General features: G+C 38.1%; 1 protein-coding gene across 5 annotated transcripts in view; it reads left to right on the forward strand.

Annotated features, from left to right (window-relative positions):
• The first annotated feature begins 1,528 nt into the window (after positions 1 to 1,528).
• LOC117765128 (DENN domain-containing protein 2D-like) overlaps positions 1,529 to 12,303 on the forward strand; it is a 35,020-nt gene continuing 24,245 nt past the window's right edge. For 2 of the 5 annotated variants that reach the window (XM_034591422.1, XM_034591421.1), the window contains exons 1-6: positions 1,533 to 1,790; positions 5,602 to 5,668; positions 5,795 to 5,881; positions 6,066 to 6,131; positions 7,918 to 8,004; positions 8,189 to 8,254. In XM_034591422.1, coding sequence (XP_034447313.1) covers positions 1,761 to 1,790; positions 5,602 to 5,668; positions 5,795 to 5,881; positions 6,066 to 6,131; positions 7,918 to 8,004; positions 8,189 to 8,254 — 403 coding nt within the window. In that variant the 5' untranslated portion in view covers positions 1,533 to 1,760. Of the gene's footprint in view, positions 1,791 to 5,601; positions 5,669 to 5,794; positions 5,882 to 6,065; positions 6,132 to 7,917; positions 8,005 to 8,188; positions 8,255 to 12,303 lie in introns of all 5 variants that reach the window. The other 3 variants (XM_034591426.1, XM_034591424.1, XM_034591423.1) reach the window with 3 other exon arrangements.

Consider the following 12,303-nt stretch of genomic DNA (forward strand, 5'->3'; position numbering starts at 1 on the left):
TTCAGCATAAGTGAGTAATGTAATTCAAACAGTGATTAAATAGTGGCTTGCCACTGTAGAGCCCAAATATTTTACGTTTACACATTGAACAGGTCACCTCATCCATCCTTAAAAGAGTTGGTAAATGTGGCTGGAGCCACCACTGGTAATAACAAGAGGGGTTTTAGTATAACAAGCTAAAGTGATTAGCTATTTTTACAGTATGTATATGTACAGTTTATTTAATGTAAAAATATTTCTTTCTCCTTTCTTAGGATGATAGTGAGAATTCTTCAGCATTGGTAGAAGCAATATGTTGCTTTATAATATACTTTTGATCACATGAACCAAACTAACACTTTTCTCAGACCTGGTATTAACACCTGTCCCTGAAGTAAATGGTAAATGGTCTGTGTTTATACGGCGTTCTTCTAGTCAAAGCTTTACAGTGCAGTTTTGCCATTTACCCATTCACACACACATTCATGCAGTGCAACTATGTACAACAATTTCTTTATCAGACATAAATCAAACAATGCCGACACAGCCACCAGGGGCAATCTGGGGTCCAGTATCATGCCCATGACACTTCGGCATGCGGAAAGGCTACGACTGGGATGGAACCGTCAACATTCTGGTTAGTGGACAACCTATCTCCCGAAACACAGCCGCCCCAATTCACATCACTAGCAAATTCAGTATCTCTTACCACTAAAGCTATTCAGCAGTTTGTCTTTTAAGCGGATAAACGTCTTGTTGGGGGATTTGTCTGACAGCCATAAAAGTCTGGATGGCTAACAACAGCTAAATGCTGATAATACTGTGGTCCTTATCATTGCTTCAGATAGCAAAGCTTCAAGTGTCTTCATCTAGCTTTATCTTTCTTCCGCCGTACTGTCATAACTTTGAGATTTCCAAGATTACTTTGATCATGCCCTTTGCACTCTGAACAGCATATCAAATTATTAGCCCTCATATGTTGTATGTATTTAAGAAAGATGGCCAAAACTCAAGACTATTGCATTACAACCAGAGGTACAGAGGATTATTCACACTTTTATATCATCTGAATAGACAACTGCAGTTCCCTCAAGTCATCTCTGCACTGTCTACAAATGATCCAAAACAGCAGGACTACTTCCATCACACCCATCTTATCGTCTGGCACCTGCTCCATCTTTATATCACCAATAGATGGCACAAGTCAGTTATGGTCAAAGATTTCAGGACCCAAAGGCAGAGCACTCCAAGGATGTGAAGATCATTTATTGAGAATCAAACAGGCTTACACAGGATCTAACTTGGGCCAGTAGCCTCAAAATGATTTAAAGAGTCAGGAAAGTACACAGTACTAAACATTATCCAAAAAGTAGATGAACCGGTTTAACTGTACAGTACACACACACATACGCAGACACACACACACTCACACACACCCACACCCACACACACACACACACACACACACACACACACACACACACACACACACACACACACACACACACACACACACACACACATATTGTGTCATCTGCGTCACAGTACTGTGGTTAAACATTGTCAGAGGAAATCCCAGCCATAGACTGAAGTCCAACCGCTCACTTAAATAAGCGCTTCCTCATACATTTGCACTTGCTTCTGCATACTACTGACTGCTGGGAAAGAGAACCTCTTGAGCTTGTATTTACTGATGGAGAAATAAAGTCAACGTTGTGTCGGAGTCAGCTCATTAACAGGGAATCCAGTGGATAAATAGTTTCTTACATCAGCTCAAGACAATGGAGAAGATGTCACAGGAAGCACAAGTGGTAAGTGTGTTCCACGCGCTTTGTCTGTTGCTCCTTTATGATCAACGCACAAGTGGTAAGTGTGTTCCACGCGCTTTGTCTGTTGCTCCTTTATGATCAACGCACAAGTGGTAAGTGTGTTCCACGTGCTTTGTCTGTTGCTCCTTTATGATCAACTTGACACTGAATTCTGGATAAAGATTGAGGTGCAATGAAACAGTCAGCAGCAGGTTGGAAATCAGAGCAAATGTTGCACAGTGAAATGTAAAGTGTGAGAAACAGTTGCTGTGAACACATGACAGCAGGAATAGAGAACTTTCATCTTGTCAACTTTCACTTCCTGCAGATTTACATCAGCACACCATTTTGGTGTTGACTCAGAGGGTAAGGCTTCAAATGTATTTACTTGAACTTGAACCATTTACTCTAATCATGTGTAAAAAACAGTAAATGTGGCCACAAAGTACAAGTGACAGTCTTTCTGCAGTCAAACTTGTAAAATCCAGAACTGATAACGGATTACCTCCTGAATACTGCAGTTAGTGAAACAAGTTCCATCTCATCAGTTCACATTGCATTCTACTCACCAGGGTTCAAACCATCTCAATGTTTGTATCATTTCCTCTCTGTGTAAGTGAAACAAAAATTATTTGATCGGTATCAGAGGAGGAGCAGACTGAAGTGCTGATCAACCTGAACTTGAAACACTGACTATACATGTTACTAATTACTTTGTGGTGGTGGCTGATTAAACAAACTAAATTTTAAATTGGGGTCCCTGCAGTATATATACTGATAATCTCATGATAATTTATGTCATTTTAAAAGGGGGAATGGTCTTTTTATTGTTGGAATCAATAAAACATTGTACTTTACTTGCTTTACTATTATTTGATCTTTTGGTAACTGTCACAACCTGGCTCAAGGCTGGACAAAGTAGTGTAGAACACACATGAATTTTAACTAAGAATACGATTATTTAAAGAAATGAAAAGGAAATGTAAATGTAGAAATCAAATCAGAACTGAAACTAAATGCTGTGGAAGCCATGGGGAGAGAGATCGACTGAGCGTCACCAGCTTATAAAATGCAGCCAGACCAGATGAGGTACATCTCCTTGACGACCAAACTCCTGCAGGGGGGGGGGCCTGCTCAGAGAGCATCACATTAACTTTAACTTTAACACAAAACCAACCTGTCTGTGTGTGTGTGTGTGTGTGTGTGTGTGTGTGTGTGTGTGTGTGTGTGTGTGTGTGTGTGTGTGTGTGTGTGTGTGTGTGTGTGTGTGTGTCAAAACAAAGAGGATTTTTACATTTATACCCAAATGGCATGAATGAGGAACTGATTCTAACAAAAACTGGTCCTCAAATATTTGGGATTGTATAGTACAGCCCACAGCTTGTTGGCTGTAGTTCAGAATGTGTATATTTGTAACTTATGTATGATTTAATTTCTGCATTCCGTTTTCTATTCTGCATACATTTCAATTTTTAATAATTAACTCATTTATTTAGTTTTTCACTGGTTTGGTTTGATCTAAGTGTTTCAAATAATAAATATGGTTTCTCCTAAACGTCTGTCTCCGTGCTCGGACATGTCAAACTTAAACAGAGAATTCTGGGACATTATTTATAGTACACGTTTAAATTCAAAAATTCAAAATTTTAAAAGTCAAAATACTGCACTACATTTTGGATTTTATAATAAGTAATATAATAATTTAATTCTGAAGATTTTGCATATTCACTGGTAATCATGACAAATAAAGTATTTAATTAATAAAACACTGGGGTCCATTCTACATAATGAACACTTTTAATTAAAAATTTTAAATGAGAAGTAAGATTTAGAATTTTTTGATTTGCCGTACTAGTTTGACCAGTACACTTCATCTACCTCTGTGGTTTGCACTCGTACACTTGTTATTAGGAAATAATTAACAACAATTAAAATGACCACAAACAATACATGTATACACGTAAGTCCAGCATTCTAAATTTTACTGAAGCAAAAGTACAAAGTGTCATCATTGTAACATGTTTGGACTATCAAATGTAGAAGTTGTGGTTCTGCTGCGTGCTTCATGATATACTGTATGACACCACTGGCAGGAGTAAGGTTGTAAATCCAGCTTGTGTAATGAACAAGGATGAAGAGAGAACCACATGCAGTTGAAACTTACATTCATGTCAGCAGCACAACAGAGAATAGAATGCCCCTTCTTGATTACTGCTAACCTTTAGGAGATAACCTAAAGAAACGCTGCACTTTGGTCATAAATGTGTGTTAGTTATGGAGTCAGTGTACCAACAGCGTATTGTGTTTTGTAGGTGTGGTCACTGTAACTTCTTAGAAGTGCTGCTCTAATGTAGAACAACAGCCAGACCTGCCTTCATTTAAAGATACAACATTGAAGACGATTATTATGGAACACAAAATTAGATAACAAATTAGATGTAGTCAGAAAAATCTAATGAGTGAGTGAATAATAAAGTCATGTTTGTTTCCCATATCCCACCAATGGTGATGTTTATTTAAAATCAACTACTAATGTCTGTTGTTGTCTGTAATGTTCTGTTCTCTTCTCCTGTGCTAATGCTTTGCAGCTACTTCAGAATTGTTACTTGTCTTTAGTGAGTCCCCTTCAAACTGTTGTACAATATACTGTCACTTTGTATTGTTTGTGTGCTGGATGTTGTGTGCAGAGCTTTTTATAGACAGTCTATGGTGCAGAGTGAAGTTAGAAAACTTTGTGTTCATCCTACCTGATTTTATCCACAGATTTTATAGTCAATGTTTTTTATCAAATGAAACTATTACTCTTCATGTGAGTGGCTTTTATATTATATATTATAAGTTTGAATAATTGACTCAACTGGTTACTTTGTCATACACTGAATGTTGGCTATTTCAGAGGTTTGTTAAGCAATCGACACACTCTTCAGACCAAAGTTCACAACTTCTTGCAAGACAACTTGCTAAAGGGAAAGCGAGTCTATGAATGTTGTTATCACGATTAAGGTCAGCACCTGTGCTATGTGTCTGTGTGTCACTCCAATATGGTAAAACAAAACTAATCGAATTATCAAAATGATCTGGTGACCATTTTGACCCTGAAGTTTGACCCAGTTGCTGACCACTACTGTAGTTTATCCAAGTCATGTTCAACCGGTCCACAGACTGAAAGCACACTGCCCCACCCCCACTGACTGTTACAGAGCACTGGTTGCTTGTTTATTTAAATTGTATTAATATTGACCATATCGCGTGTCTAAAACGCACCAAATGTGACACTGCACTTCCCTGGACCATTAAGCATACACATGCCAAGTGTGAAGTCAATAAGTTGAACAGTTAACGAGATATGTGTTCATAATACATACATACAGACAGACAGACATGCATAAATACATACGTTCATACAGGCAGACAGACACGTTGGTAGAATTAGTAGGAAAATGTCCAGGATTGTTTCATAACTCTAACCATATTGTTATTATTGTAACCATAACATCAAATGTCCTCTCAACTCAAATGAGTAATTTCAACCCAAACCATGATGCTTCTCTAACCTTAACAAAGTACATATTATGGTTGACCCAATGTAGCAGTCATCACCATGTTGAGCTCAGCATCAAAATCAAGATTCAATGTCAAATAGTGTCAAATATTCTCTGAATATGCCAGAAGCTGATGGGATATAGACTTATTTCTTTGGCTTGCAAGTCAGAAAATTATATTGTTTATGATACAATTCCTTTCTAGTCGACAAATTGATGTGTATCATGGACCTAGTCTTATATTTGTGTATTCTTATTTCTTTTTCTCTCAGAATGCGGAGCAGCAACTGTCTTCAAACACAAGGAGAAGTTTCAACTTCTCATCTCTTCGTATAAAAAGTATGATCAAGTCACACACATTCACAAAGATGTAAAATGCCTATATTTGGTCCAAGACAATACCTGCATCTCAGACAGCCTTTTAGTTACTGACACCTCTTACTGCATGTCATGAATTTTCTACAGAAAGGCACAACAGCAATGAAGAGGGTGCATTTAGAAGGCCCAGAGGGTTGCGGTCGTTTTCATCAGTGCGAGAGTCATCAAGGAAGGGTAAACATAATACTTTCATATTTCAGCTCCTCTCACTCATTTTAATCTACCAAGATGGTGACATTAATTAGACATTCTCTTTCAATACTATGACAAATCAGTTTGGTCCCTCATGAAGAACACCAAGTGGTCACAGTTGTCAATGCAAACCTTGTAGGCTTTATTTTTTGCATTTCAATCTCAGAGCCGGTCTCCGATGGTGATGGTGCCTCCCAGCTCCGTGGTTCTCAAGACCAGGTGAAGAAGACAGGTATGTTACAAAGTCACACAATGAAATGATCAGCGGTTTGATTCAAGCTTCACTGTTACTGGCTAATTCAGAAGCTGCTTGGCTTCCAGGTGACGAATAACATCCAATCATATTCAAACAGGTGCAGCTATTATAACCTGGCACTTTGAGTTGTGTTCCATTAGAACAAAAAGGGAAATATTCCCTAGTGTTCAGTCTGAACACACCTTTACTCTGATGACATACACATAAACTGAAATGTAATAATCATGCATTGGGTTGGGGGATTAGTTTTCCTGGAGAATCTTGTTGCTGCTTTGAATTTTTGAAAGCTCCCTGACAGAGCAGAGTCTTAAACATGGGAACACACAGAGGCTGCATGACATGTTTTCAGTAATTTTCTTATTTTATATTGGGCTTCCATCTTATATATATTATTTCTGTCTATGACAACACCTGTGTGTAAAGTTTAAAGCAAGTATTGGACCTCAACGCTAAACTCAGACATGAAGGCAGAGTAAAAGTTAAACAGAGATTTATTGAATATTAGAATGAGCAACAGAAGAATCCGGATGATCTAACAGTTTGTAGGTGAACGGGGTGAGAGCGGAGAGGCAGGTGATGAATCTAATCCAGGTGGAACATGACAGAAACCAGACAGGGAGCAGTGGAAACAGATGGAGGGTTTGAACCTGACACACACAAACAGGCAGGAGTCAGGGTCGCAGGTGAAAACATGTTAATAAAAGCAGGAACAGAAGTCTCAGTATACAACTGGGTTAAACAGAGGATTCAATGAATACTGGGTGAATACTGGGCTTAGATATGGAGGCAGCAGGTGTGATCAGGTGAGGAGGAGACAGGATGGAGAAGACCTGCAGCCACATCCTGTAGCAGCATTCACACTCACACACAGGGGGAGACAGAAAGGACACAAAGGGGGAAATGAAAAACAAGAGAAGAAGGAGGGAGTGATACCCAGCTGGCAGCCAACAGACAGAGGAGTCAAGACACACCGAGTAGTTGAGCTAAAGTCTCAAAATAGAGTTCAGGTTACAGTATCCACATCACTAAGCAAAGAGGAAGTTAAAAAACAGAAGATGAGTCCAAAAGCACAAATATACTGGGAACAAAGGGCTGGGACGTGAGACTCAAATACTACAGTGAACTCTCAAACAGAAGAAGGACAACAGAGACTAAATCCACTAGAGAGAGAAACTAGGGAGGTGAAGGTGGAAATAATCAGGGTGATCCACAGCTGGAGGAACACAGGACAGGAAGTGAAGTTCGCTGAGACGACACAAGAGTTGAGTATACAAAATAAAACAGGAAATAATTCAACATAAGAGGAAACAAGAAAACATAACCTTTATCATGAGTCTGGGATGTTAGAGGGACGAAATCTCAACACTGTGCTTAGGACTATTGCAAATGATGTCATAATTTATTTTACCTTATTTATGTTGTTACATTGACATTATGTCATAATAATCTAAGACTAATTAGCAATCATGCAGCATTATGAAAAATATAATTTTGTCAAGGTCAATTTACTATTCATGAGAAGTTCGATTAGTTGTGTGAATTAAGTTGTACAATGACCTCTGTGGCTGTGATGCGGAGCAGCAACTGTCTCCAAACACAAGGAGATGTTTCAACTTCTCATCTCTTCGTATAAAAAGTATGATCAAGTCACACACATTCACAAAGATGTAAAATGCCTATATTTGGTCCAAGACAATACCTGCATCTCAGACAGCCTTTTAGTTACTGACACCTCTTACTGCATGTCATGAATTTTCTACAGAAAGGCACAACAGCAATGAAGAGGGTGCATTTAGAAGGCCCAGAGGGTTGCGGTCGTTTTCATCAGTGCGAGATTCATCAAGGAAGGGTAAACATAATACTTTCATATTTCAGCTCCTCTCACTCATTTTAATCTACCAAGATGGTGACATTAATTAGACATTCTCTTTCAATACCATGACAAATCAGTTTGGTCCCTCATGAAGAACACCAAGTGGTCACAGTTGTCAATGCAAACCTTGTAGGCTTTATTTTTTGCATTTCAATCTCAGAGCCGGTCTCCGATGGTGATGGTGCCTCCCAGCTCCGTGGTTCTCAAGACCAGGTGAAGAAGACAGGTATGTTACAAAGTCACACAATTAAATGATCAGCGGTTTGATTCAAGCTTCACTGTTACTGGCTAATTCAGAAGCTGCTTGGCTTCCAGGTGACGAATAACATCCAATCATATTCAAACAGGTGCAGCTATTATAACCTGGCACTTTGAGTTGTGTTCCATTAGAACAAAAAGGGAAATATTCCCTAGTGTTCAGTCTGAACACACCTTTACTCTGATGACATACACATAAACTGAAATGTAATAATCATGCATTGGGTTGGGGGATTAGTTTTCCTGGAGAATCTTGTTGCTGCTTTGAATTTTTGAAAGCTCCCTGACAGAGCAGAGTCTTAAACATGGGAACACACAGAGGCTGCATGACATGTTTTCAGTAATTTTCTTATTTTATATTGGGCTTCCATCTTATATATATTATTTCTGTCTATGACAACACCTGTGTGTAAAGTTTAAAGCAAGTATTGGACCTCAACGCTAAACTCAGACATGAAGGCAGAGTAAAAGTTAAACAGAGATTTATTGAATATTAGAATGAGCAACAGAAGAATCCGGATGATCTAACAGTTTGTAGGTGAACGGGGTGAGAGCGGAGAGGCAGGTGATGAATCTAATCCAGGTGGAACATGACAGAAACCAGACAGGGAGCAGTGGAAACAGATGGAGGGTTTGAACCTGACACACACAAACAGGCAGGAGTCAGGGTCGCAGGTGAAAACATGTTAATAAAAGCAGGAACAGAAGTCTCAGTATACAACTGGGTTAAACAGAGGATTCAATGAATACTGGGTGAATACTGGGCTTAGATATGGAGGCAGCAGGTGTGATCAGGTGAGGAGGAGACAGGATGGAGAAGACCTGCAGCCACATCCTGTAGCAGCATTCACATTCACACACAGGGGGAAATGAAAAACAAGAGAAGAAGGAGGGAGTGATACCCAGCTGGCAGCCAACAGACAGAGGAGTCAAGACACACCGAGTAGTTGAGCTAAAGTCTCAAAATAGAGTTCAGGTTACAGTATCCACATCACTAAGCAAAGAGAAAGTTAAAAAACAGAAGATGAGTCCAAAAGCACAAATATACTGGGAACAAAGGGCTGGGACGTGAGACTCAAATACTACAGTGAACTCTCAAACAGAAGAAGGACAACAGAGACTAAATCCACTAGAGAGAGAAACTAGGGAGGTGAAGGTGGAAATAATCAGGGTGATCCACAGGTGGAGGAACACAGGACAGGAAGTGAAGTTCGCTGAGACGACACAAGAGTTGAGTATACAAAATAATAGGAAATAATTCAACATAAGAGGAAACAAGAAAACATAACCTTTATCATGAGTCTGGGATGTTAGAGGGACGAAATCTCCACAATGTGCTTAGGACTATTGCAAATGATGTCATAATTTCTTTTACCTTATTTATGTTGTCACATTGACAATCTAATTCTGTCAAGGTCAATTTACTATTTATGAGAAGTTCTATTAGTTGTGTGAATTAAGTTGTACAATGACCTCTGTGGCTGTGATGGGATCTTTATGAATATGTCACAGTATGTATTTTGTATTACATTTACCTCAGGCTTCAGTTCACTGGGTTCTAGAAAAACTAATATTTTTTTTATCTCATAGTGTGGGGGACAAAGGCTTTGCTCTAAAGCCAGGTATAAACCACCAATATAAATTTTAATATATTGTGCATACCAATATGTCCACATGTGAATGTTGGGCAGCACTGTGTGTATGACTGCTTTAATGAGAGACAAATAAAACGAACGCGATAATAGTATCTGCTTTTTGACTTTTAATGCATGGAACAGCCATCTTGGATTATGAGGTCGTGGCTGAAGAGGTTCGTCTGTCTCTGCATCTGAAATCCAATTTCAGGGGACGTTCAAATGGAACACATCACTACTTTACATGCATAGACCCACCACAACATTAACACTTTAACTGTTTAAATGCTGTGTCTGATTGGTGTATAATGGTTTCTCTGCTAAACTTTTACCAGTCTTTTAGAAATCTGCAGAATCAGTTTAAAATCTGCAATTGCCTCCTTTTATCCGTGTGATGCAAGCAGTTCTGTAGCACCAATATGAATTTAGGTATTGTAGCGAAAAGCTGGAAGTTAGTTGGGAAATATGGGTCGTCCGACGGTTCGGTCCCAGGATCCCCCAGTGTGAATGCCAAAGTGTCTTTGGGCAAGTTAGTGAGCACCACATTGCCCCTGATGGCTGTGCTGGCAGTGCATGAGTGATGAGTGATGCAGTGACTGCATGTGTGAATATGTGTGTGAATGGGTAAATGGCAAAACTGTGCTGTAAAGTGCTTTGAGTGGTTATCAAAACATATAAATACAGACCATATATTTCAGCAACTTTGTTGTTTTTTTAATCTATCTATTTATCTATCTATCTATCTATCTATCTATCTATCTATCTATCTATCTATCTATCTATCTATCTATCTATCTATCTATCTATCTATCTAATTGGCCATTCACTTTGTGTCAGCAGTAGGAGGAAGGGCTAATAAAGTGTTTCAGATTCAGCTGTCTGACATTTAACATGTATGGAGGGTTTTCTGGGCCAAAACTGTATATTTCAATACCTAATTAATTATAAAAAACTAAATAAAAGGATAAATAAATACATAAATAAATACATAATTATATAATTAAATGCATAAATAAATGACTAAATGTGTATTTATACATTTATTTATTCTTTTATTTATCTATTTACTTATACATTTATTTATATATTTCGAATTTTATCTATTTATTTATGCATTTATTTATACTTTTATTTATACTTTTATTTATCCTTTGCGTAACCTGCTGGACAGAACAAAATAAAACTGTCAACTTCAGTCATCAAAAGTCAGGGGGCGGGTTAAAGCTTCTGATTGGTGGTTGAACATGAATCTACTGCTTCTGCCTAATTCAAGATAGCACCGGCATCTGGTTGCCAACCGGCAATCGAATTGAATAAGAATAAGAAGAGCCCTGCTGCCCTAGATGATACATGGAAGTCATTCAGATCATTGACGGGTTTTTCAGTCAGTGAATCATTGTTCGGAAGAAGAGAATAAGAAGAGAATAGAAAGAAAACAGAGAATTTGAAAACAGATATTTGACATAGCCGTGGTCCAAACATGTATGACAAGACTCAAATTAACACTGTAAGTGGACTTAGTGGAGCTGTGCATGGCTCCCTGGTGTCTTTCTCGGACTTGGTGGCGCTGTGGCTGGGCTGTACGCCTTCTCCCGGCCACGGAGCTGTCGTGGACTCTGCGACCTTAGCCAGGGACTGTTTATGTTTATTTATCGCAAATCATATAGTCATCGCGATATTAAACAACGTTATCTCATATCGCATGTTTTCCTAATATCTTGCAGCCCTAATTACCTCCACCAACTGGTATAGAGAGTAGATTAGAATGTCTAGTATTTAAAATATTCCCAGATAATAATTAAAAATAATTATTTTAAAAAGACCATATTATATATATTTTGAATCATATGACTTCTTTCTGCCTCATCTCCATCTGCTGGATTGTAGCTTCACAGTGCAAACCAAACTCATAGCTCGATCCAAGAGAGCTGAATCGACTGGTTGAGCCTGCTGGGTCTGTAACACTGTTCACAAACCAATCAGAAGCTTTAACCCGCCCCCTGCCTTTTGATGACTGAAGTTGACAGTTTTATTTTGTACTGTCCAGCAAGTTACACAAAGGATATATAAAAGTATAAATAAGTAAATAGATAAATAAATAGATAAAATTCGAAATATATAAATAAATGTATAAAAAAATTAAAAAATATATTAATGTATAAATAAGTACATAAATAAATGTATATATAAATGTATGAATACACATTTATTTAGGCATTTAATTTTATAATTATGTATCTATATATTTATTTATCCTTTTATTTACGTATTTATATAATTATTTATGTATTTATATATATAGTTTTGGCCCAGAAAACCCTCCATAAACAGGTTCTTATTAGGTAAGAGCTGCACTAGTCTACTCCAGATGTTCGTGTTAGAG

The sequence above is a fragment of the Hippoglossus hippoglossus genome, chromosome 7 (assembly GCF_009819705.1).
Source record: "Hippoglossus hippoglossus isolate fHipHip1 chromosome 7, fHipHip1.pri, whole genome shotgun sequence".
Classification (NCBI taxonomy): domain Eukaryota; kingdom Metazoa; phylum Chordata; class Actinopteri; order Pleuronectiformes; family Pleuronectidae; genus Hippoglossus; species Hippoglossus hippoglossus.